The sequence below is a fragment of the Tenrec ecaudatus genome, chromosome 4 (assembly GCF_050624435.1).
Source record: "Tenrec ecaudatus isolate mTenEca1 chromosome 4, mTenEca1.hap1, whole genome shotgun sequence".
Classification (NCBI taxonomy): domain Eukaryota; kingdom Metazoa; phylum Chordata; class Mammalia; order Afrosoricida; family Tenrecidae; genus Tenrec; species Tenrec ecaudatus.
The window spans coordinates 174,457,426-174,484,984 of record NC_134533.1 but is presented as its reverse complement, the minus strand read 5'-3'; the positions used below and the strand labels follow the sequence as shown (position 1 = coordinate 174,484,984).

Here is a 27,559-nt window from a genome sequence, read left to right as displayed (position 1 = left end):
AAATTAGGAGTGTTATGAAATATTTGTACAGGTATCTCAGTGTCTAAGGTGTCTGCTTGTGCACATGTGTGTGTGCACATAAGCCTGTTTGTGTGGATGATGATGGATGTGGGCACAGTCACAATATGTGTATTGCTCTGGGAGTGTTCTAGAAAAAATCATCTCAAATATACATTCAGACATACTGATTAGTTCTCAAATAATAAATATGTTTAAGTAATATTGAGCATCATATGTCTCTTATTTTCTTTTACAAAAATTATAATTTGGGGTTTTTGTTGTTGCAAAATTGCTACCTTTGAAAAGGTTAGGTTAGGTCGATAAAGCAATATATTTGTTGAAACCCTGTTTTGCCATGAGTGTGAGTTCTGAAATAATTTTGCATGTATAAATAGGTCTTCAGGAAGGGCCCCTGACCACGTGCTAAGATTCTTCCTCAGTAAGAACTCCTGAGAAGAGCATGGGGTGCCACTAGCAGTGGGGGATGGGATGTGGGCGAGAACTGTGCAAGCCATTAGGCAAAATCATTTTCCCTTTTTTAAAAACAGTGAGCTCTTTATATCTGAAAGTGCATATAAGTGACAGCTTTGAATATAGCACTTAATTGCTGTGACAATTTTATCTTTCTATGCTATTAAAATTTGCAAGTTATTAATATTACTTTTTTAAAAAAGTTTATTCTCATCTGTACCTGAATAGCAGCTTATTAGCTTCTCTGTCTTATTAGCATGGGCAGAGGGATCATGGATTGTTTTTTTTGTGATCTTTCCCTAAAAATAAGGATCAAATCCTCTTGAGATGCTTGGGGGCAAAGTATCTTTGCCTTGTCTGTGACTTACTTTTGAATTCATAAAATTTGGGCTTTACCCTTAACTTTCTACCAAGCACTGTTAGATGAATAAGGCTGAAGAGGTCAGAAAAGGCCAGTGTTTCTTTGATGCACTTCTTCCAAGAAGGAATTGAGTCTTGGGCATTCCTATACCCAACCATAATGTTGTAGATGCAAACTGACCTCCTTACACCATCAAGAGAAGTAGCAAATACTGAACTCCCATGTCTATCTGAAACAGTCTTCCTTTCTTTCCCCTTCCGTTACTGGACTCAGGCTGGTAGGAAATGAAGTCGCAGGAGGATATGCAGTTGGCTGTAAAAAGATCCTCATAGGAATAATGTCAATGGCTTATTGTTTGTATCTAATTCCATTTATGTACAAGTATCAAAATTTTAAAAGCTGTTTCTGAAAAGCCTTTTTTCTTAATTTGTTTTGTTTCTGTACACTCAGTCTTAATGATGTATACCTGATGTGTGGTACTTAACACAGACAAAGTTCTGCAGATGCAGTCATATAAAGCACAGGACTGCATCTTTGGATTTAAGGACCAGTTAATAAAAGCTTCTTATTTCTTTAGTTGTATTTTGTCTTCACACAAGCTTTTTATTACTTTGACAAGCCATTGACTCATCATTTCCAAAGATACACAAAAAAACAAATGCATTGATTTATACTTAGAAAGTCAATACTTTGAGATGTGTTTCCATTCCGAAACACAGTTGCTATATTGTAGGAACAGGGAAATTTTTTTTTTACTTCTTCTGTTTGTTTCAGTTCAATGCAATCAGCCTTTTCCCAGCATAAAATGAGGGTGGATTATCCCTTCCCTACACTGTGCCTCATGCACAAACCAGCAGAGAAACGAATGGTAGGAGAGTGAACACTATGAAGGAAAAAGCAGTTTCTATCACGACAAAAGCTAAGGAATGTTAGCTGGAGGTTGATTCAAACAATTTAGCTTCATTTCCTCCTTTCTTTTCTTCTGCCCTCCTTCTGTAAGATTAATGATTGGTGGCATTTGCTCAACAATCGATTTCTTTTGTGAGATGCAGCATTGTCAGGTAATACGTTCAGGATTGTGGCTTTACTGCTTTTCCATCTTCAGCTGAATTGTACCATGCTTGCATGCTCTGCCTTGATTTGAACCTCCTGATTTGGGACTCTTGTTGGCTGCACCTGGGCAGCGCCACCCCCCGAGCAAGCCAACCAGAGGAAGCCAGAAGCTCAGAATCGGACAATCCTGTTTCTCCAGCACTTTCACTCACCACCTCCCCGTCCTTCTGACCTCAGTGCTGAACAGGCTGAATCTAGCTCCTTCCTGGAAATGACTTTATGGAGAAACACCGTGGGCTGCATGAGGATGGTTACTCTTCTAACCCTAACCTATTTTCTCCCCTCTGTTTACTTCCATGTTTTCAGAAAAGAGCACATGCTCTTTTCTCCCTTATTCCTTTTCCATTAGGAGGGGAAAATAGATTTTAAAAATCAGGTGAGGATTTGGAATTCCTCAGCATATCCAGAACGTCTGATACAATGCCTTTCTTTTATTTTTCAGTCAGTTTGCTCCCAGGAAAGCCTTTTTGTGGAAAACAGGTAAAATGACATTTTGTTTTCATGTCTTTAGCAGAACAAAGTCTGTCATGTGTGTTCTGTGCATCGATAGATAGATATCTTTTCACCATATATGTGTGTGCTTGAATATATGTATGAAGAAATACATATATATGTATACGTACCTATATATGCACACATGTAATTTAACACACATAAAATATTATTTACTTTAGGAGAAAAGTTATCTCATCCAAATATAAGTTTAAGCATTTTCTTCATGGGATCTCACTATCTGGTCCTTCCCAAAGTCTTACTCCAAATCCCTTCACCAGGCCAGAAGATATTTAAATGTTGAGATGACACAGGCACTTGCAGTCTCATGGGCTTACAGACTCGTCTGCTAAACATGCTAACATATTTGACCTGATTACTGGTACCCTTAATTAGATATAGGTATGCCATGAGCATTTAGCTTGGGTTTGTATATCAGTCTTCATAAAAGGCTAATTTACAAATCTTATCTAAACTATTCTACATTTATCCATGTCCTTGGATAACAGATTAGCAAGGGAGGTGATATTTTCCAAATGAGGATTTAAAACTTTGATAAGATCTTGGCAAAAATTGCAGGAAAAATTAATATTTAACATATATCTTAAAAAATATATACTTCTAAATAAGACATAAGTGTTAAAGTGTCCCAAGGTTTAATTGACGATTTCCAGAGGTAATGAAGGAATTTCACATTAACTACACTAATCACATTTAGGATCTATCAAAATGGGCAACTTAGATTAGAAATACAGTGTTGCATTAAAAAAGAAAAGTGGCTGTTAATTTTATCTCAGATGTCAGCCTAATAGGTGCTCCTATAAAGTTGATTAAAATGGAGGTTGTTTGATTAAATGTCATTACTTAGAAACAAACTGGGCAATAGAGATGATTAGTTAAAAAAGAAATTGCATTTTTCATATCAACAGTCAAAACTCTTCACGAAATTAATCAACTAAGAAACACCCCCATGACTCTTTCAGAAGAAATGAAGGAATTAGAAAAGTAATTCAGAGGAATGAAGGATTCCAAACAACCTACAAAGGCTGCCCTGAAAATCCATTCAGATTCAGATAAATGTTTTCTATTGACAGTTAGAGTCAGAATCCATGAGCATGGACATCTTGGAGGTGACTCAAAAATCACAAATGTTTTTATTAACTAAAATGGCCTCTTGAGTGTTTACAACTATCTGGTCAAATATTCTTCCAAATCAATTTCCTAATCTTCACGTACTTGGGTTTTACATTAAAAAGAAAAGCAAACAAAAGAACTAATTAGTGCCCCTTATATCCAAATTGTATTATATTGAACAGTATACTAGTTGGTCACATTTATGTTGTATCTGTGAATATTGATGGTCCCAATGAGCAACAATTTAATTGATTGGCTCCGCTCTAGAAATCAAAGTATTTCTTGGATAACTTTCCCTGAATGCTAGTATTTCAGTTATGCCCAAGAAAGAGTGAATAGCTGTTATATAATCACCCCAACAGCTCACGAATTGAATGAGATATCTATTATATCTACTACATCAGCATCTTTTACTCCCTTCTCCTCCTCTACACCCTGTATTTAAATCTTCTACCCTTCCTCCCTTCCTTCTATAGAACCGTGCCTTAATCACGGGGTAGAAATCTTAATCCTACAGTAGCTAAAGCCATGTTACATTCATTTATTATGGTGAAATTTAACATCATACAACTAAATGACATTGTATTGGTTCTGGTTTACAAGAAAGGTGTGCTGACGTAGAATACGTACCCATGTAAAATAGGGGCATTTGCTACCCTTAGATTTTGTATCATAAAAATCATGTTTTTCATTTCCAGTAGGCACTTGGAAGACAGTAACATATGCAATGAGACCTATAAGAAAAGACAGCTCTTTCGGTTGGTATGGTTTATTTTTTTTAAACTGTGTTTTCAGATTATGTTGCAGAGTCAATGTTAAATATAAGTGTATCAGTGAAAGCTATTTTTGTTCATAAAATTAAACTATATTTGGCTTTTGTAAAGGGTGTCACATGGGTAGTGTGAGGGTCTATTGAACAGTGTGAGAGATGGCACTGGGAATCCATGTGTTTGAGTACGTTTTGTTAGCTAGGATCTTTCCTTGGTTTTGCTGTTTATCCTCAAGGGCTAGCTGATTTAATACTTGCAAAATCAATTCATTGGGTGAATGGCACTCCTCTGGCAGGTTACAATTGCATGTACAGTACAGTCCTAACTCTAGAATAGAAGTCAACGATGACTATTTGGATGGTTGATGTTAATAGAAACTAGTAACCATCAAATATTTCAACCAGTGTAATTGATTTGTTTGCTTTGCTTTTTTAAATCATGAATTGATTTTATTCCTAAAGTAGACATGGGGTTCCTTTGAATTATAATGATGTAGCTAGATTCAAGTCTGCGTAGGCTAAAAGGACAGGATTTTGTATATAGCTTAAGTTTGGCAGTAGGGTTTGCAATGATGGCAAATATAAACAGTGGCCTAGATCTCCCCTATGAGTAGTGATGACCACCGCCTTTACAGGAAACACAAAAACAAAAACCCTCAGCCCTGCTGGCATTTAAAGGAAGTTTGGCTTCCTCCCACAGAGGTGGGACATTCACAGGTACAGGGAAAATTGAAGCAGAGTAATGAGAACAAGGATCATCCCCATGGATATCCTCCCAGTTATACTTCCCCGTATGCTGAGGGTAAGGCACACCATCTTTTAGCCAATATTTCCCTAAAATAAATATCATAGACTTTCTCTAAATTATCACTTCCCGGGTACATTCACAGTTGTTAAATAATAATTACATCTATTTAAAAGGGTGAGACATTATAAAAAAATAATTCATTTACATGAGAAAAATAAAGTTGAAACTAGAGATTGAGTGAGTTCCACTCCCATGAACAGATTATTCTTTCCCTGGTCAGTTTTCCATGAGCTACCTATGGTTTTCTTGAACTATAAAGAAGTTTAAGAACCAGCATCCTAGCCAGTCATGGGAACCTGGTACTTCGTATGCACAGTGCTTTGGTTTCTGTGTCAATGTGCCCATCGTACCTAAAACCAGCCTTTGTCAAAGTGCTGCAAACAGGGAGTTTCTGGAAGAAAACATGCTTGGAGGGCAGCAGGGTATTGAGTACTTTTATCCAATGTTTCCCTCAAAAGTGTTCTTTGAGTGGTGATTTCCCTGTTCCACCCTCCTTGCACCTTCAACACTCCTCAGAACAGATGAGATAGTTCATTATTATTGGCTTAGGGGCTTACTTATCATCTGTAGTTGACCAGAAATGAACGATGTTTAGTACATAAAATACAAGTAAAACCTAAAGCTTTCTGGGTACCTTGTGTGAAGTTCGTTGGTGGGCATCCTTGGAACACCTTGACAGGCCTTTGTGGTCTCGAATAGGTTGTTTACTCGCAAAGGGACTGATCACATCTGTGAGCTTCAGATGAAGACTCTGATACAGCACATCATTGACTCATAGGAAATTAGAAGCATTTCTATTGCCCATGGTTTACATCTCCTTTACATATGAAACCCCTGGTCATGCAAATGAATTCTGCTTGATTAATAAACCTAACAGTTTGTGGTTTAAACCCCCTCCATAGCACCATGAATGAAAGGCCCAGAGGCCTACTTTCATAAAGATTATAGCCAAGAAACTCTTTGCAGCATCTATACTTTGTAACACATGTGACCCCATGAATATGAATTGACTCCACAGTTCCAGGCTACTTATTTATAATCCATGAAGCGCTTAATGCACTTTAGTGATGCTTTATTTCCACCTGTGCCTGCAGGAGGGGATGGGGAGAGGCGGGGGAGACACTGAAAGTACCAATAAGGTTACTTTTAAAGCAGATTAGAAACCAATGGAAATGTAAATTTCATCAATTTACTTTATAAAATGTGAGCAATTTTGCACACTTATTAGCAAAACGTAGGAGCTTTCAAAATTCACTTATGATTCTGGACCTCTTACGATACATTCACTCTTTCTGTTCGAATTCTGTGTTTTGTTTTGTTTTTACCTCCGGATGATTTTTATTCCTCTTAATCCCCTTGGACAGGTTCATGTCACTTTAGTGTTTACAGTATTGTTTTGCTACTATCACAGGATTGTTCTATGTAAAAGGATAAAAGACTCTTTCCTCTGCCCCTGAAGGTTAAATTCACTGGCAAAATTCTCACCAGAGGTTAACAGGGTAATAACTGATTTCTGTGTTATCTACCTAAGTCTTGTTGAATTCAGACAGGGAAATATATATTTAGACATTTCTAGTCATGTCATATACACATATGATAGTAACTAAAAAGGCATTGCTATTAAATTTCTAGTTCCTACATCCAGGGGTTCATTTTTAAAATGAAACATATTTAAACCTGTCTCTGTAGCTGGCTGCTGACAGCTTCTCTTGGTAATGTATTTGGACTTGAGTCCCTTTAAAAATGTACCACAAAAACTGGTTTTTGAAAGGATCTGCTAGATCAGTTAAATTAAAGGCAGAGAAATCAGAAGTTTATGGCTTATCTTGTTAATGCTTCTCCAAAGACAAGGGATCATGGGGACTCATTATAATGAAGTTTTAAGAAAATTGAAGCCTGCAGTGATCAGAAAAGTCTCCAGGAAAGCTACACTCTCTGAGACTAGCACGGGCTATCCTATGAGAATGTTGTTAGGAATCTTTACCCCATAACTGCTAATCCTGCCCCGTGAGACTCCTTTGTGTTCCCCAATCTTGAAGAACATTTCAAAGGGAGACAATGTTGAAGCCCGTGACAATGCCAAAGTGATTATTTTGATGTGAATGAAATAAAAGGATTATTGGGGTAGTTGATAAAATTTATTGGGTAGAGATACACTTCAAAAGCGGCTAGACCTAGAAGGAAAATACGTCAAGAAACAATAGATTTGCCTTTTGTTATTTTTGTTTAATAAAAGTTTCTGTGATGTTGAAGCAATTTTTACAATGGCTTTTGTACATTTTTACGCCCTGGTAGCACTGTTTGGAAAGTGTTAGACTGTTAACGACAAGGTCAGTGGTTCAAACCCACCAGTAGAAGAGGCTTTCTGCTCCCATACATATTGACAGCTGCTGAATCCCTGTGCAGATTAATTGTGAGTCAGATTGACTCAATGGCAGTGGGCTTGGTTTTTTTTTTTACATCCTTATATATTTATCCATGAAACCCTGGTGATGTTCTGTCTGTCATAAGCACTGGACAGCTAATCACAAGGATGGGGTATAAACCAAACCAGCAGCTCTGAGGGGGAAATATGAGGTCCTCTTCTCCTTGGGGATTTACAGTAGTGCCCTGGAGACTTCACCGGGGATCATTATTGGCTGGTGCCCATGCCTGGCAATGTGTGTATAGGCTATGGTGGGGCAGGTGGTTGGATGCTGGACTAGTAACTAAAAGGTTGGCTTTTCCCACCCTCCCAGAGGTACCTTAGGAGTAAGGTCTAACAGATTGCTGCCGACACAGCTACACCGCATAGACTCTACTTCTGCTCTGCACACGTAGGGTCACTATGGGATGCAATAGACTCCATGACAGCCAACATTAGACATGTCAGGAAGTTGGAAATTCCATTCATTGGTCGCTTTTCTCTGACTGGACATACATCTATTCTAGGGAGCTCAATTACTGAATGTTGCAGGAAAACTAAAACTCTTCTTCAGGGGGAGTTGCTTTTACAAACATCTGATACCATTTTTCTTCCCAGACATTCATTCATGGCTCACTTGGTTCCAGAAGACTTACCCTGCTCTCTTTCTCTTGAGAGAAGTTCCCGTTTATCTTCTATAGCTTTTTCCCGCCTCATTGTTTTTCCTGCACTGGCAGAGAGACCACCTGACCTTTCTAGGTTTGGTTTTTCTGTTTGTGACCTGGGGGGTTGTGTGAGATGTTCTGTCCGCACATCACTGATTTGCTTGTGGCATTATTTGCAAGGTGTAAAAGCTGTCACCGAATGAGTTGCAAGAAGGGTCCACAACGGGGCCTGCTTGGTACCCGTACTGCTCGTGCCATGTAACATTGTCCCCGTGCGTCTTTCTCGTGGTCATGCTTCAGGGGCAACAGAGATGGCTCAGGAAGAACATCTGGGAGTCGACAGAGCAGCTCAGAGAATGAACTCAGGTGGCCAGACCACCAAAGGGCCTGGAGCAGCACCGACTCTGACAGTTCCAACCGCAATCTGAAACCAGCCATGACCAAGACAGCGAGTTTCGGTGGCATCACAGTGCTGACCAGAGGAGACAGCACATCCAGTACCAGGAGTACCGGGAAACTGTCCAAAGCAGGTAGTTATGACTAAATGGATTTGTGTCCTGTGGTATCTTCTGGATTCTACCCAAGCCATACGATCACTGTTCCCTGGGTCTACGTGTTGACGAATGGTGGCGATATTAATGGCAGGGGGACCTGAGAGCTCAGAAGATGGGATTTCAATGCCATCCTTCCCTCCTACTACTCATGTACCCGAGTTAAGCTAATGCTGTTTCCTTCATTATAAAATGTAGTTTTAATAAAATGTTATGCTAACCCACCTCTGCTTAAATTAGACACGTATGTGAACATGATTGCCCTGACATGGAATGCATGTCAAGTGCTATTTTTTTTAATTCGGTGATATAATGTAGGAATTAAAATCACTTATAAAGTAAGTATTATATACTTGGCTTGGACTCCTGCAAAGCACAATGTTAGTATGATCTTAGAAACTTCTTTCACCTTTAGGTTTTTGTGTCTTTCTTGTCTGAGAAATGGAAATAGTCCCAGAATTCAGGGCAGTGTTGTTTCAAAGACGACAGTGAGACAATCTAACACATGGGAACGCTGCTGCATAAGTGTCTCAGTTCTATAGTACTGTCGTCGTCGTTGTTTGGTGCCATTGACCCAGATCCAACTCATAGTGGCCCCGGGTACAACAGAAAGAACCAGGGCCTCATCCTGTGCCCCTTCGCCATTGTCCCCACGCTTGAACCCAGTGTTGTAACCACTTTGTCAATCCGTTATGTGGATTGACCTTCCTCTTTCCGTTGCCTCTGTACTTCACCAAGCATCAGACCCTTCTCTAGGAACCCATCTCTCCCGACACCTGTATGGAGTCTCACCATCCTTGTCACTAAGGAACATTCTGGCTATTGTTCTTCTAAGACAGATGTGTTGTTTTGAGGGCAGTGCATGGGACTTTCCATCTTCTGCTAGAGCACCGAAATGCAAACACATCTGTCTTCTTTGGTCTTCCTTATTCAATGTCCAACTTTCGCATGCATGTGAGGCCATTGATATACTATGGCTTGGTTCCTGAATAAAGCATGGTACTTTGAAGTAGCGTTTTGAGTTTACGTAGATAGTTTTGGGAAAGGCAGGGATAAAGTGAGACCTAGGAGAACCATCCACCTAAAACAACTTTAACCCAAGGGAAGCATACATACTACCATGCTCAAAGAAACTTGCAAATCACCCCTCATGTGCGTTATTTCTTTGTTCGCTCTCCTAAGGATGCGTCAGCATTGTGTTCAAGTAGTTAGGATTAAAACACCAAATCAACTTCAGTGAAGGTGAGAGGGCCCCTGCGGGGGCTGGTTATGAGTTACATTCAGACAGTGAGACATGTGGGAGATGATAAAACCCAGTGGGACCACCTGGGTTTCCTGAGTCGTTGACAGGGTGCAGCCTCATTTTCCTGCTCTCGGAAGTGTCTGCAGTGCCCATGGTCTGCCTTTCACACGGGTTTTGTGCTTTGACAGAAAATTGCTTTGTTTTCTCTGCAAGAAGATTGGGGTCCATGACCCTAAACGGAGTTAGGAGTTCTGATTCCGTGGCACGGCCTAGTTTCAGGATATACTGGTTTAGGTGGTATAATTATGGGGACAGGGTAACAGGTGAATGGAGGCTAAAGCAAGGATGAGATTGATAAATGAAAAATGACAGCTAGAATTTAGCAAGGACTGACCTCAACTGTGAATTGTCCTAACCAAGCATCATGTTCAGGATCAGGGGGAGATTCCGTAAATACTGGGTGTATTATGCTGATAGTTTAGCATAATTTTATCGGTCATTAATGGTTCTTAAGAAATTGTCTCATGTTTTCCTACATAGCCAAAAGATTAATAGTGCTCTATTACACATGTTATACACATACACAACTGCACACCACGTTCAAAGGAGCTTATAAATTATCCCTCATATGCGTTGTTCCTTGACATATATACATATACACAATAATATATATGAACATATCCTGATTCTTAGAAAGGTTCTGGTGGGCTCACGCTGCCCTCCTGTAATCTTTATTACACCACCACCAATTGGTGAATTCTTGATTGTTCTCTAATTAATTTCTCTTCTCTTCCACTATTGCAGCAACTGAAGTCAAGGAAATCCACTGTGGAGCACTTGAGCTCTTATAAAGTGAAAAAGGTTAAATAGTTTTAAATCTCTTTAAAATTCTGGGACCAAGTACCTTAAATGATGCACTTAAAAATTCCAGCACACCAAAAGAGCTCTTAAGATGTTTAAATTAATCGTCATTTTCTATACACCAACCGCCAATCATTTCCAAAGGAAAGTTCTTTGGAAATATGTGAAACACTTCAAGAATGCTAAATGCTATGTTCTTTAAAGAACGATTAGAAATTGTAAATGCTTCTGACTTTCCCCCCATTCTTCCTTTAATCGAAGTGTCTCCATTTGCAAGCTTGTCAAGGTGCAGGCAGGAAAAGGAAACATTTTTGTGTGTTCAGGAGATCAAGCTAGGATGTCAAAACAAACTTACAATTTCCCAAGATGCTTTTAGAAAGCTCAGCCGTGAGTTGTGCTGCCAGCTCCAAAGCAGGCTGTTTCCCAGCTTGCACCTCATTGTCCACACGGGTGTTCCACGCTTTGTTTTATTTCCTTTATTGACCTTTCAGAAACCAGGTCTGGATTGGTGACATTGAAGTTCCTATTCTGGTCTTCTAATAGCCTAGGTTCTTTCTTTACATGCATAAATACAAGGTTTACTGTGTTGGGAACATATTTTCCTACATTTTGGAAAGTCATGTTACTGACAGCTGAACATAAAAGCAGATTCTTGGTCTGGGTTTTCCCCTCCCTTTATCCCCCTCTCTGAGCGTAGTGATGGTCACCTAAGGGCTTCCCAGCATGCTCAGCAGCGTGAGATGCTGCTACTCGATCCTCTCCAGGAGCACCATTCGAACGATATTTCTACCTCATTTGCAGCTGTTTTCTGGTAGATAATACAGTTAAGAAATAAGAATACACTGAACGATGGTTTCTCATTCTAGCCAAACTCCATAGTGTTTTCCTCCCCCCAACAAACCATTTTATTTGGAGCGCATAAGGAGATATTACCATTCTCCAGTTCAATCACATCAAGCAATTGTGTACAATTCCTACTGCAAGCGGTTTTCAAACATTCTCTCCTCCTTGAACTCTTTGCTATCAGCTCCCGTTTACTGGCCCCCCCACCCCAACAGGACCCCCAAAGAACCCTTACTCTGCTCATTGTCTCTGGAAGTCCATAGACTGAAAAAACATATAACAAATTCAAGAGGGCTTTTCTGCTCTCACCTCCCCATCCCTGCTCGGTTTTCAGAGCAGGGTTCTCAAGGTTACCTTCCATTAAATTTACACCGAGGGATGTTGACAAGCTCCGGGTCCAAACCCAACCGCGGGGTTTTGTTCCAAGAGCTCTGAGACCAGCGGCGATGGTGCCAGGGAAGTTGTGCTTCTGACCAGCGCGATGCCACTGGTCTGGTGGTCACCCTTTTGAGAACAACTGTTTTTAGAGTAACACGATGCTCGTTCGACTCATTTGGATTACGTTAGTGGTCTAGCGTTTCACTTTCTAGAGGAAGTGTCATGTTTACTGTCGTTACGTTGTTGTTGCCTTCCTCGTTCGCCTGCAGCCTCCCCCCACCCTTTGCTCCTCCTTATCCTCAGAGCTGCACCAGTGCGTGCTGGATTCGCGCTTCGTCCTTGCAATCTCGAAATGCTCTCAGACCCTGAATCCTGATTTGGAAGATGCTGGGCACGTGTGCAACCGCTGCTTTTGCAGGGCCTTACGTTCCTGGAAGGAGCCCTGTTGGCATCGTGGGCTAGTTAGGCTTTGAGCTACTACCCACAGAGAAGCGGTTCCACTCGATAACTGCTCCATGAAAGAAGGATGAGCTCTTTCCCTTCTGTAAAGATTTGCAGCCTCAGAAACCCTGGGGAGCGTTATATTCTGTCCTATAGCACTGTTATGCATCATTGATTGGATGGTAGTTGGTAGGTTGGCTAAATGCCAGGAGACAAGAGGTTCCATTGAATCATTACGGTCATGTCGTCATTGCTCATTCTGCACTGAAGTCCAAGTTGGGTGCAGCATCAACTATACATTCCAAATCCCAAACACACACGACAGTGTGCATTAGCACTGTGACCTGAGAGCAGGTCAGCAACATGGATTAAAGACTCTTCTTAGCAGGAAGACCACTTTCAGTCTTCTCTTACAGCCTGGATTGTCCCCCCTCATAATTTCTCCGACCCCATGAGCATTCTGAACCATTTCTGTGGAACACCCTGAACGAACCCATGATGTTCTCACCACCAATAATCAAATCACGGGGAAAGAAGAGGCGATGCCAGCTGAGAACCCTTGTGGAAGACCCTGACATGTAAAGATATATAAAGATGCTTTTGGGGAGGTCATACGAGGTGGTAGTTAAAGCTTGGGCTAGCTTCATCAAATCCAAGCTGTGCCATTACCTAGCTCTCGGAGGCAATTGACAGGATCTGACCCCTATTCTTCAGCTTCCCTCTCTGTGAGATAGTTATAGTACATAGCTCTAATGGTGTTCATGCAGGTCCTTACATCTGCCAATATGCAATTAATATCACTGTTCTCCTCCTCAAAATTATCCTATCCTGCTGTCTGGAGTTGCATGCTGTATTTGATATCCCACTGTTAAAAAGACCTAAGATTTAGTTGACAGAGTGCATTTCTAAATCTTGAAGAACATGTTCATTGGTGTTCATATGTTTTGACCTTGAGTGATACAAGAAACTATTTTTATGATACAGATTAATAGCTGTATGTTACGAATTTAATAAATCTCTTATTCTTATGACATAGGTATGATAGCATCCAAATTCACTATTAGTTGAACTTATGAATATAGAAATTTTGGCTGCTTTGCTTTTGCTCAGATGTCCGGATTAATGAGCACTTCACTAAGCCACCATAGTTAAGGTCCTTGGCTTTGACTGCAGTGAAGGGTGGCGAGTACTGTGATGTGGAGCAAGGCAAGGTGGTTCTCAGTGTCCAAAGTTCAGAGAGATGGGAATGGACTAAGGCTACATGCATCCTTTCAAGCACCTACACACTCTATCAGCGATGTGTATATTTGTGAGGTGCACAACCCACTCCCATCCCCATGATTTCTCAATTCTGTGTCATCTGAAGAATGGTTCATTATTATCAAGAGCCCCCCCCCACCTATTAACTATATTAATAATAGTTCTGCATCTATGCAAAATACAGTGCAGTATCTCAAGGATATAAATGCATGATGTTAATAATGATGATAACACCTACCATATATTTAGTACAGTAGTTAACGTATTAGGCTGCTAACCAATGGGTCACTTGTTTGAACCCCGAAGGAAGGTGTGGAACTCTGCTTTTGCAAAGCTTCTTCTTGTTAGGTGGTTTTGGGCCAGCTTCAACACACTGACTCTTGTATGTGCAGCAGGCTGAAACACCACCCAGGCACTGGCCATCCATACAATTGCTGTTATGTTTGGGCCCTTGTGGCAGCCAGCTCACTCTTTATAATCCTCTTTAATTGGGTAATCCTCTGCCTTACCAAGGGTGATGTCTTCCTTCAGGAACTGGGCCCTCTTGATAAGAGGTCCTTAGTCCATGATATGTTATCCCATCACCCTCACTTCTTCTTCTTCTTTTTTAATCATTTTATTGGGAGCTCATACAACTCTTATCACAATCCATACATCCATCAATTGTGTCAAGCACATCTGTACATTCATTGCCCTCATCATTCTCAAACATTTGCTCTCCACTTAAGACCCTGGCATCAGCTCCTCATTCTCCGCCCTTCCCGCTCCCTGCTCCATGAACCCTTGATAATTTATAAACTATCATTTTGTCATATCTTACACTGTCTGACGTCTCCCTTCACCCACTTTTCTGTTGTCCGTGCCCTAGGGAGGGGCTTATATGTAGATCCTTGTAATCAGTTCCCTGCTCTACCCCACCCTCCCTCCACCCTCTTGGTATTGCCACTCTCATTCTACCTGTATTCCTTTCAGGACAGATTTGTGTGCCAGATTAAAGCCTTAGAAACCTTTGGAGCAGTTCTACTGTGTCTGGTAGGGTTGCTATGTGTTGGAATCGCTCAAAGACAATGGATTTTGGTCTGGTTTTGGCCATATATTTGTCCTATAGTGGGTGCTGGGTTCTCTATTTGATTTCTTACATCTTTCATTTTTGGAGTGCTCTAATGTGGCCGTTGGCCAGAGTGTTAGACAGTTAGAGTCCTGCCTTGGACCATGTCTTCTTGACCTTTGCTGTTTTGTATGTTCTCCTGACCGATGCTGCTTCTGGCTGCATTTTGAAGTTAGTTCACTCAGCAAAGTTATGTTCCCAGTATGGGTGATTCAGTACTTCTACTGACACGTTCAGGAAAAGATGAAAAATTAACCAGGAGCCTTCACACTTCTGCTTTCTGAATATTTTGGACCCATGAAAATGACCTGCCTGTGGCGTCTCTTTAAACTACTGTCTCTTCAACTGCCATCTCAGTCTCTTTGCTCCCATTGTCCAGGCTCAGTAAGACATTCCCCTGGCATTAATTATTTGGGAAGATGGGACTTTTCAGGCACTGAGTTCACAGACGTAGGGTACCCTTTCCCAATGTATTACCCCAGTGGCAGGTGAGAAGACTGAGAAAGTGCTCGGCCCTAGCCCTTCTCCCCCCCCCCCCCATAAAAAGGTGATACATCTCAAAAAACAGAAATTTCAATAAGATGGGAGTCTGAATTCGAAAGGGATAGTCATTCATGTAGCCCTGTGGCCTGCATTTCAAGTCCCTGAGAGATGAGTCTTGGAAACATCAGCATGCAGATCAGAAGCTGTGCTTTCTCTCCTCCTTTCAACGTGCTAAATGATTTGATGACTTGTATCTCTGCCAGGTTCTGAGTCTTCCAGCAGCACAGGCTCCTCGGGATCTTTGTCTCGCACCCATCCACCTCTCCAAAGTGCAAACCTGGTCGCCGGTGTGGCAGCCAGTGCCGCGGGCTGTGTGCCCTATCCTGAGAATGGAATGGCAGGGCAGGTGGCGCCCACCAGCACCGGTTACATTCTCCTTCCACTGGAAGCTGCAACGGGGATCCCGCCCGGAAGCATCCTTCTCAATCCACACACAGGTTAGTGAGGGTACTACCTATGTTTTGGCAAGGGCATAATTGTTTGAAGTAATTAATTCACCAGCAGGATGGCTGAGAAATTCTGAGTAGGAGAGAGCAATGCTTGTTTAGGGAGAGCAGTTATTTGTCTATAGAGATTTGTAGATCTTTCTAGTTCTAGGTCTATTTCCAATTTCATCTTTCCAGATGTCCTTGTCCATATCCATACATTTCCTCATTCACATAGATATTCCCAGTAGTACCTATTTGCCTAACTGTTCTCTTTCCTGACTATCGTGGTTATTAGGTCCTCCCAAGACCTAAAGTCAGAGAGGCTACTCTAAAGGGCTGGTAGGTGTGAATTGAGTCTTCCTATCCCCACAGACTAGATCTCTGCATTACATCAGACGTGTGCTGGCATCCAAAAAGATTTCAGGAATTTAAGCTATCACTTGAGACACGTAGTAGATTCTAGGAGTCAGATTCAATAAGGGGATTATAGGAGCTGCTCTGTGGCTTTCAATTTTGGCTCAATTCTTAATGGACTAACTATAAGAAAGAGGCCAGTGATAAAATTTTTATGTTTTAGGGATTTGGAGCGTAAATTTATTTTAACAGAGCTTTGAAAATTGGTCATTCTGTGATATTTTTAAAGATGGCAATTAGTTCTCTTTTCAAATCATTTTATTGACAAATGTTTCACGTAACATGCAGGTTAAACATTGAGCTATATTAAGACAAGCAGTGCCCTCCATCCATGGGCTCTCATTTTACCGTTTTGATCATGTATTTTGATGTGCATAAATGTTTTGTTTATTTATTGTAATAGGTTCCAGGGATCCATTTTTTCTTCCATTATGTATTTATTCTTTCTTTATTATATTTGGGGTTCCATGTATGCCCCACAACTGAGCTCTTAGATTTGTACCAATTTTCCTATTTATGATTTTCATGGCTCTGGTGTGTACATTTAGGTCCTTCATCTATGGCCAGCAGTTGTTTGTTTTGAGATTAGTTAAGTCCCACACGGATTCTCTCCCAAGAAAAGTAGAGCATTGAGATTCTAACATCATCAAGCAGACTGAAGAACATCTATTTCATCGTGAACATTTCTCAGTTGGGGAAGAGTTTGCACCCAGGCACACAGATGTATGCACAGATGTATACACAGATGTATGCACAGATGTATACACTCTCATCCTTGCATGTGTTTCTTTGTTCGAGCCCATTCATACAGCCACTGTGCCGATCCATCTTGTGGCAGGTCTTTCTCCTTTCCTTTGCTTCACTTCTCTGCCAAGGCAGGTAGAAGCCAGAGATATTGCAAACCTCCTACTGTGCACAGGACACCTCCCACACAACAGAAAATCATTCAGCCAAATTGTTTTAGGTAGCACGATATCATACTAGTACCATGATATATATATATATATATATATATATATATATATATATATATATATATATATATATATATATATATATATATATATATATATGATTTCAGAGGCTTGCCGCTGACTAATCACTTCTCCCCAGGCCTTTGTTTTAAGTGATTGGGTATAAATGGAATTGGCTGGATATAACCAGGGTTTGGTGTGGATCGTTCCAGACCCCTCCTTCAATTAGCAAAGTCTGAACATTTCAAAACAGATGAAAACCTCATAAGAGTGATCTGACTCAGTTTTCTCACATGGAGGGGTAGAAGGGTGGCTGGTGCCAATGAGTTCATGGGAAATTTCATCTTTTCACTCCAGTGTTCCACGAACGTTAAAAGTTCTCTCATATAGTGTGCCTAGTGATGAGGGCATTCAGGAAGAACACGTGAGAATGATAGTACAATAATTACTTGAATAATTGCTACATTTTCATGCAAACATATGGCACCCTCTCAAGGCAGCGAACTTGATTGAGACGTTTTGAAAATGCTGGAAGCTGGAGGGGAAAGAAGGCATAATCATTTTATTGGAAACCATTTGAAAGCTTCAGATTAGATACTTCTAAGGAGACGATTGTTTTGCTTTTATCTCTTTTGCGGGAGTTGGGGAGGAATGAGGTGGTTGTACACACCAGAAGGAAATTAAAGAAGATCAGGATCGTATTCATTACTCTGAGCATGGGACAAAGCATGACCTGACTGTTGGCTTCAGCGAGATGGAGAGCTTGCAGACAAGCGCGCATACTAAGCATTTGTTTTCAATGGTGTGCTTTAAACAAAATTATCGTATTTTTAAAAAAATGTTTAAGGTAAAATTTAGCAATATCATTTATAATGATAGCAAGGTTGTCCGTGTGTGTGTGTATGTGATCATCAATAATCTTGTTTATAGAAAAAGAAATAAGAACGGTAGCTGGTGCCAAGTCCTAATTCTTATTCACTGGACCAGTCATTTAGAGCTTTTCTCACAATATCCTGCTGGGATGGATCCCAAAAAGGAAAAGGATCCAAAATGGTGTTGGAAAGCTCGCTGTTCTGACAAAACCTAGTTAATCGAATATTTCTAGACCAGAAGAAAGTGTTTTAATATATTGTACACATTGGTTGTGTAAATGGGCTGCAAAGTAAACTATTATATTTTTCCTCCCATATTATATTTTATATTGTTATAAAATATACTTATATAGAGAATATAAACATATAGATGCACACATATATACTAAATGAAATGTATATATGTATCTGTGGTATTACACACATCTGTACTTATATCTATCGGTTTGTATGTCTGTCTATCTATCTTTGTCTGCATTACCCATATGGCTGTGACTGATATGTGTCTCCTTTGAACTCAATTTCTAATTTCTGGCATTGTTATGAACTCCTGGAATCCTCTCCCTTCGCCCTTTCAAAAATACCTGGCTGCAGAAATGCTTTAGTACTAAGAATCCAGAGCATGTGACTCTTTTGCTTCTTGTGTGAATTACACTTGGTTGCCTTTCACTATTACTAGAACATTAATAAGCGCCTTTGTCTTTGGGATTTCAGTTGATCGTGTAACAAATTCTTAAGCACCGTGTAGGCACTCAATGATTACATATTATTGAAATAATATGTACAACATATTATTGAAATAATATGTACTACATATTATTCTTTTTGTTATTATAGTAAAGCAGTTCTTTCACCTGCTCCTATATACTTAGAATGTGGCTCATGATTAAAACTATGATTAATAAAATATATCTTTCAAGCAAGAATTAGACAAGCAATGATTTGAAAACATTAAGGTGCCTGATAGTCATGCATCTACTAAATGAAATTAAAACGAAGCATCTTTCACTAGCCCAATTGTCTTGGCTCTTCAATCCACTACAGTTGAGTTGATTCTAATTCATAGCAGCCCCATAGGATGGAGTAGATCTTCCCCCACAAGATTTACAAGGTTAAAATGTACAGATGCAAACTACCACATCTTTCTGCTACAGAATGGCTGGTGAATTTGAACTTCTAATAACCGAGCTAAATACTAAATATTTGGCACAGTGAAATCAGCCCCACATACAACCACAAATCTCCACTGGTCAGTAACAAATGACTATCTTGCCTTTATAAAAATTATTAATCATTTTATTGGGAGCTCTTATAGATATCATTACATTCCATAGTTCAATCATATCAATATATCAAGCAGTATTGTATAATTACTACCACCATCAGTTTCAAAATATTTTCTGTCTTCTTGAAATCCTTGATATCAGCTTCTCTTGATCCCCTCCCTCGCCCACCCTACCCTGATTTATCTATTTAGTTTTAAATTTATTTATTCCCTATTTTCCCTATTGCCTCCCCTCCTCCATGCCCCATGCTTCTCAGACACCTAAGCCAATGAGTTGTCAAAAGGGGTTTTTATTCCAAGTTTTCTCTACACAGTGGCTTCATTCTTGTAAAGGCAAGCACAGAATCTTGGATTTGACCTTTATCCAGATGTCTTTCATCCAGCCTCCTTCAAATATCTTCATAGACAGCTGTTCTTGATTGAGCTGTTTTCGCTCAGCCCAGTCCTATCTGGAGATACCAGCGAGCATTTGCACCCGCATGCATTCATTCCTTCACTCGTGTCCCTTTACTGTCATCTCGCACAAATTTGTGACCATGTTATGTAAGGGAACTCCACCTGCAGGAACTTCATCTTCAAGTCCCTCTGGTAGACTTCCAAATGGCAGCCCTATATTTTAAAGAGTTTAGAGTATTTCTCTCAACTGATTTCATCTTGTTCAGTGTCTGATGAAAATGGTATAAACTATCTATACATTTTTGTTTGCAGACTCTGGCATAAGTCATTTCTACCCATAGCCAGCAGCTCTCTTGTAATCTGCATATCACCTTGTAAGGATTAGGAACCGTGGTGGCATCGTGATTACGCTTTGGACTCCAATCCAGTTGGTCAACTGCTTGAAAACAACCAGCCATTTCGCAGGAGGATTCCCCCAGTCCTAGAGGGTCACTATGAGTTGGAATCGACTCAATGGCAGGCTGTTTGGTTTTGTGTGCTGAAAGGGATGTTGGTGGCTTGGTGATAGAATTCTTACTTGTGTGAGAGATCTGAGCTTGATTTTGTACCAGTGTATCTCATGTCCAGCACTACTCATCTGTCAATGGCAGCTTGCATGTTGCTATGATGCTGACCACGTCTCAGTGGAGCTTTCAGACTAAGGCATGCTAGGAAGAAAGACTGTTTTACTTCCAAAAATTAGCCAATGAACCCCTATGGATGACAACAGTATAAATGACAACTGATCGTGAGAAGGGCCGAAACCAAAAACATGTTGTTCTCTTAGGCATGGGGTTACCATCAGTCGGGGACCAATTCAACTGTCTCTGACAAAAACAAGGGCTAAGAAATGAAAATCTCATGTTTGCACTCCTTGCTTCACTTTTTAAAGGAAGCTTTCAGGAAGAACTGCTTTGCCCTTGATCGTTTCCTCTGCCTGGGCTCTGAGCTCACAGAACCCTGTCTTAACCTCTGTCATCCGCTGCCAGTGCTCATGCCAGTACCTGCTGGGCATGCGGGTGCAGTTTCTGGCATGAATGCCTCTTCGTGCTGAATACACCCGGGATGCTCAATTCTTTCTTTCCCTTTAGGACTTCAGCAGCTGTCATTCAAACTAATTGCTTGTATTCAGTTGAAATGACATCTTGATTGGAAGAAATCATAGAATATAGAAAGACTGCCTGTGCCTGACTTGGAAACCAATGGCCGCCTATCCTGGCTCTTTTCGGAAGCGGTTTTTTGCTCTCCCAGACATCCAACTTACTCTGTCATTTCTCTCAGTCCTTTCTTTCCATCTCTCTTCGAAACACACAAACACCAGTCACTCACACCCTTTTTATGTGTGCAGAAAGCCTGACATCTCTCTAGGCTTTATTTCCACATGCCCTTATTTTAGAGCATTCTTTGTTCTAGTGCACCGAATATGAATCATATTTCAAGCAGAGAATATAGAATTTATCAAAACAGATGCCTGAACAGTTTGCAGTTCTGTTTTTCTTGTTAATTATGCTCAGGTTTTCACAGCTTCTTACTGCTCACAGGGGTCAATCAAAAGTAAATAGTAGTATAGAAAAGCTAGTTAATTTTTGTTTTTCAATGTGTGTGTATATTTGTGTGCGATGGCACTTTGAAAATGTAAGCATCTTTTCATTCATCCACAAATTGCCACTTAGGAGAGAGAGAAAAAAATGGATGAGCTGCAGGATTTAAATCTATAAGAAACTTGCCAAAAGAAAGAATCAAAAACTACAAAACGTGGTTAAAGTTAAATGACAAAGACAGGGAAAGATCCATCTACAATATGATGAACATTTAAAATAAAAACATTAAAATGAGGCATTGTTCTAGGGATCTGTGTCACTCTGGTGCTTTTGTTGCTTTTGTCTCGGCGCATTGTGGCTGCTCTTGAAACTGCTATCAGCACCGTCTCAGATTTTGTGCGTTCATGAGTATGCAGAATTTCAGGGTTTGTAGTGCAGATGCAGACATCACCGTGGACTATGAACTCTTGGTAATGATAAGGAATTGTATTGTGGTTGCCGTGTTCTGTTGTTGTTGTTGTTGTTGTTGTTAGGCACCCTCAAGCTGGTTCTGATTCAGGACACATTGCTCGGTCCTTTACCATCCTCACAACTGTTGTAATCTCTGTGCCCACTTTTGGAGCCACTGAGCCAATGAATCTTGTGGAGGGCCTTCCTCCTGTTTACTTCCACTTCCCCTTTACCTGCATGATGTGCTTCCCCGAGGACTGGTCTCTCCTGACAACGTGTCCAAATTATATGAGACAGAGACTCACACATTACAGGGACCTTCTGACTGTACTTCTTCCAAGACAGATTTGTTGCTTCTTCTGGAAGTCCATGGTACCTCAATATTCTTCACCGGCACCACAATTCAAATGCATCTGTTCTTCTCCAGTCTTCCACATTCATTGTCCAACTTTTGCATGAATATGAGATGACTGAAAATAGCATGGCTTGGGTCAAGTCCATTACACTTCCTACCTAATCTAAAGTGAGCGACATGACTTTCTACATGGGAGACTTTTGTAGGACTGCCCTGCAGCATCAGCCTGTCTCCCCACATTGCCCCATTTCACTTTCTGAGTCTTCTTACTGATGTATAACTACCAGGGGGATGTAAAAAAGAGCATTTCTCTTATGATTCAGGTTCTTACATGTAGAGTTCATGCATGGCCCCCAAGAGGTACATGTTTAACATGTCTCTGTGATCAGCAGATGACTGCAGACAAGTTGCCTCCATAATACATGTATCTTAATCTCATTAAGGTGCCCTAAAAAGGGCCCAATCGAAACACAGCCTTTGGAAGGGATATGAGGGTCCAGCAAAATTCAAGACAGAGAAGGTTATGATGACTGTTTTTCTGGGATTCCAAAGGAGGCATTTTGAGAAATCTATCTCAAGAACATAAGACTTTCATGGAGTTTATTATAAAGATTTAAGAAAAGTGAAAACCGCACTGGTCAAAAAGGGGCCAGGAAAACGACACCATTGACTTTTTCTTTTCTACCATGACATTTCCTCTACACCTTCTGTGAGGGTAGCCAGGGTTGCCCTACACAAAGACCTTGATTTGGAAATGTGTCCCCTCCCACCAGATAACTCTGATCAAACAAATGTTGGTGCTCTAAATCCAAGGGCCATTTAGAGAGAATGTAATCTGATTCCCTCAAAGATGCCCAAATTGCCTTTTGAAATGGTGTAAATTAACAAGCACAAAGTTATTTGGGGAAGTGTTAGCAAAATAGAAACACCTGCTTTAGAATTACATAGACCTATATGGACGCTATGTAGAAAAACAATAGGTTTATCTTTTTTGCGTAGCAAGAGCTTCCAGGCTTTTGTAGCAATACTCTGTTACTTATATACAATGAAGTGCAGTCATTGGTCAAGTTGCTTTCTCTACTGAATAACTGGGAACTGATTCCTCCCTTTCACACAGAGCCTCCATGGGACTCCAAAGATAAACAGTATCCAAGAGTAGAAGCTCTACCCTGAATATATCCTACTGCTCAAATACAACGCAATGCTGTCATCAATGGTCACCGTAACAACAGTGAAACCATATCTTTATGTAAAAAGTCAATGTTTCGCTCTTATAAGAGGAACCTATGATATTTATTTTGCATCAGCTTGAAAATCGAAATTCCTTTTTACCCCTCAGTGTGTCTATCTGAAGCAGAGAATGAATGGATTTGTTATGGTCTCAATGTATGTATACATTTGTGAAAGTAGCAATGATTCTGAATTGGTGAAAAGATAGTGGAAACAATTGTTTCTCTAAATAATTTGTAACAGAGTGCAGTCAAAGTTATGTAAGGGGAAAGCAGCTGTTATCTCTTGGCATGTGCTACCAAGCTGATGGCTGTGAGGTACAGGGCAAGGAAACATGTGGCTTTGTGAAGATTGATTCTCCACAGGCCTTTCCGACCGAGAGCCACTGTGCATGGATGCATTGAACTTTAGTAGGTCTGCCTAAAGTGGTGGATGCACATACTACTTCTCAAATTGCTGGGCTTCCATGGTCATCTAGTGTAACGAGCAGTCGATTCCTCATGTTGGTATAGATTGCAGTGTCTCACATTTCCTGTCTTGTCCTGGTACTGTAGCATACCTCTCAGCACAGTTCTCTATGCCACAGAAAAGACTGAGGTAACCAGATCGACCTCTGAACCCATTGCAGGCCAGCCGTTTGTGAATCCTGATGGAACTCCTGCAATATACAACCCACCCACCAGCCAGCAGCCTCTGCGGAACACAATGGTGGGGCAGTCTCCTCAGCACCCGCAGCAGCAGCCCTCTCCTCAGCCTCAGCAGCAGCAGGTCCAAACACCACAGGCGCAGATGGCGGGCCCACTGGTCACTCAGGTTAGTAGGGGAAAACAGGGCGAGGACACACCCCAAGAGGAAGACTGCATGCTTCAGAGCAGTGGTGCACCTGGGAGAGGGTAGACTGCCTACAGGTGTCGCTGCATCCACTCATGCCTTGTCAGTGACAGCTGACAGCTTAGCATCCTTGGTTTGCCTGTTGATAGGATTTCATCTGAATCTTTAAGTTCAGATGAAGACCTATATCCAATCCTATGACTCGCACTGAAAGGGTTATCACTAATTTGTTAGTTAGTATAAATGCTGGTTGTACATATCAAGAAACTTTTATCTTGAGGCTAAACTCAAAATAGCATCCATTCTTTTGAATCCTCTTCGCCATCCATTCCCATCACAATCCAAGTGCTCATGCCTCTGGGTCTGAATTGATGTCTTTATTGGTGGGAAGAATGGTGAACTGCAAGGCTTGCCCAGCTGTTCATATGCCCTTGTAGAGGAACGTACAGCCACACTCTTTTCTTGGTTATTGTGTTATTATTTGTGTCCAGTTAATTCCCACTTGTGGCAACTCCATATGTTCAGAGTAGAACTACTCCCTAGAGCTTTCAAGGCTTTCTAGGAGGAAATCGCCCGGGGCCACCTCCCATGGAGATGCTCAGTGAGGTCCATCCACTAACTTTTGGGTGGAGTGCTGAGCCTTTGGCATCACTCAGAGCTCCTTTCCTGGGTTATGTATGGGAAAAAAGAAAAAGAAAATCCAGAAACCTAATGTGGCCCAGTCTGAATCACTTTAGAAAGTTTTTGTTTTTGTTTGGTTTTTTCTTAATTCTTAGTCCCTGAGAAACATTTTTATACCCCGAGAGTCTATCTGCCACTGCTGCCATCAAAAGTATGACCACATTTTTCTTCTTTTCTTTTTTGAAATGATGGTAATACGTATGTAACAAAATTTTTTTGTCATTTCAACATGTTTTACATGTGCAATTTCGTGACATTAATTATAGTCAATGTGCTGTTCAATCACCACCATTGTCTTGTCTAGCAGCAGAGGCCAGTGTGTGTTCACGATGCAGAAATGAGCCTTCCCTGCAGGCTGACTGGCTCTGGTTCACCTGACCTTGATTTCACTTGGTGGCTGATGGCTCTCTCTGGAGAGAGAGCCACTAAACCAAGAGAACCTTTGAGGGGCAGTGGCGTGCTTCAAATAACACAGCCTTTCTGTGAGATGCAACAGTGCTTTCTGTTACCTGATCAGCTTTTTCTTTCCTCCAGTCTGTCCAGGGGCTGCAGGCTTCCTCTCAGTCAGTGCAATATCCAGCAGTCTCTTTTCCTCCCCAGCATCTCCTGCCTGTGTCTCCAACGCAGCACTTCCCTGTGGTACTGTATTACATGTGTATGGCTTGTCCCTGTGAGAACATATGCTCTAGTTGTACGACTTTCTTGCACAGGGCTGGCTGACGCTGGGTGGGTATGCTGTGCTGACTGTGATGGGGGTGTGTATAAATGTCTCATTCCTGAACGTTGCAGCCCACCTCTGCAAAATGGTGATTTCCTTTCTCTCGTTTGCCCTCTGTTTAGTGCTCCTGCAGTTGGGTGCCCCTCCAGGAGTCGACCAGTTAAGCAGGAAATGAATGCTCTTGGAGTTAGAGTCATGAACTGGGTGGAAGGGTTTGGAAAATATCCTGAAGTCTGTACTCCTGCCACTCCACAGCCCCCTTTTGGCTTCCCACTCCCTGAATGTATTGAGTCCTTTTCCATAACGGCTTAAAGACTGAGTAAAGACCCTAACTTCAGGCAAGGCCAGGGAACAAATATTCTCTAATGAGGGAATTAAATACCAGCCAGCTTGGCGGTGTCACCAGGCCTAGCTCCATCTTTCTCTGCAGCACCCACAAATGGCAAGGGGTACGGGTGCTTCTGCCTCTCTTCAGAAGGCACACTGTGCAGAGAGAAGCTGCTGGGAAGACGTTCCCTTCTGCAGCACCCACAAATGGCAAGGGGTACGGGTGCTTGTGCCTCTCTTCAGAAGGCACACGGTGCAGAGAGAAGCTGCTGGGAAGACGTTCCCTTCTGCAGCACCCACAAATGGCAAGGGGTACGGGTGCTTGTGCCTCTCTTCAGAAGGCACACGGTGCAGAGAAGCTGCTGGGAAGACGTTCGCTTCTGCAGCACCAGCCTGAAGAGCTTGTGCTCCCAGGGAAAGAATAATCCATTCGCATCCATTGAAAGTGGGAGATTTGGATCAAATTGCTTTCCATGTAGGATCCTGAGGATGTTTAAAACCTGGTTTGTTTTTTTTAGTTTAGGGTGTTTTTTTGGGGGTTTTTTTTCCTTGTACTGGCCAGAGAATTGCTTTCCTTTATTTATTTATTTTCTAAATTGTATTTCTTCCTCCTCTCATTACTGCAAGCATGTGGCCTGTGGCTACCTGATGTCCATCCACATGACTAATACCTTGCTGACCTTCTCACATGTCTCTGTGATTTGCAGAGAGAAGATGTGGCAACACAGTTCAGTCAGATGAACCTGAGTCGACAGTCCTCAGGAGAGACCCCTGAGCCCCCCTCAGGTCCTGTCTACCCATCATCCCTCATGCCACAACCAGCCCAACAACCAAGCTATGTCATCGCCTCCACTGGCCAGCAGCTCCCACCAGGGGGCTTCTCGGGCTCTGGACCACCCATCCCCCAACAAGTCCTCCAGCCCCCTCCCCCACCACAGGGATTTGTGCAACAGCCTCCACCTGCACAGGTATGTGTGCCTTTCCCCTCACACCTGCGACATGCAGCGGATCTGTGGGGCCTTTTTACCTCCACACAGAAGTCCTTAGGGTGCACTTTGGTCTGCTCAATTCAAAATTAGCTTTGACCCCACCAGCCGCTCTGAAGGAGAAAGATGAGGCTGTCTGCTCCCATAAAGACGGACAGCCTCAGAAACCCCAGTTAGGGTCTCAAGGAGTCCTGGGGGCATAGTTATGAGTTTGGCTGGGATCCCCATGGTCAGCAGGGAGAAACCACCACCAGCAGCTCCCGGGGGAATGACCGGACTTTCTGCTCCCGCACACAGTCTCTGTCCACGGGGATCGCTAGGAGTCAGCTTTGACGCAGCGGCGGTGAGAGTGATGGGAACAATCATGAGTTGCGTGTCAGGCTGCTAACCACAAGACGAGAAGTTGAACCCACTGGCTACTTGGTGGGGAAATGATGAGGCTGGTGCTCCAGCAATGACCTACAGTCCTGGAAACCCCACAGAGCAGCAGGTCTACTTTGTCTAAATAGGGTTGCTAGGAATTAGAATCCAGTCTATTGCAGTGAGTTTGGGTCCGAATTAGCTCCAGGGCAGTGGTTGGGTGAGTT

At 41.6% G+C, this 27,559-nt stretch overlaps 1 protein-coding gene across 15 annotated transcripts in view; it reads left to right on the top strand.

Moving 5' to 3' along the window:
• ARPP21 (cAMP regulated phosphoprotein 21) overlaps positions 1–27,559 on the top strand; it is a 116,030-nt gene that overhangs the window by 31,158 nt on the left and 57,313 nt on the right. For 4 of the 15 annotated variants that reach the window (XM_075548930.1, XM_075548928.1, XM_075548927.1 and 1 more), the window contains 6 exons: positions 2,388–2,425; positions 8,518–8,747; positions 15,649–15,882; positions 24,058–24,242; positions 25,476–25,580; positions 26,694–26,954. In XM_075548930.1, coding sequence (XP_075405045.1) covers positions 2,388–2,425; positions 8,518–8,747; positions 15,649–15,882; positions 24,058–24,242; positions 25,476–25,580; positions 26,694–26,954 — 1,053 coding nt within the window. Of the gene's footprint in view, positions 1–2,387; positions 2,426–4,269; positions 4,330–8,517; positions 8,751–15,648; positions 15,883–24,057; positions 24,243–25,475; positions 25,581–26,693; positions 26,955–27,559 lie in introns of all 15 variants that reach the window. The other 11 variants (XM_075548925.1, XM_075548920.1, XM_075548923.1 and 8 more) reach the window with 9 other exon arrangements.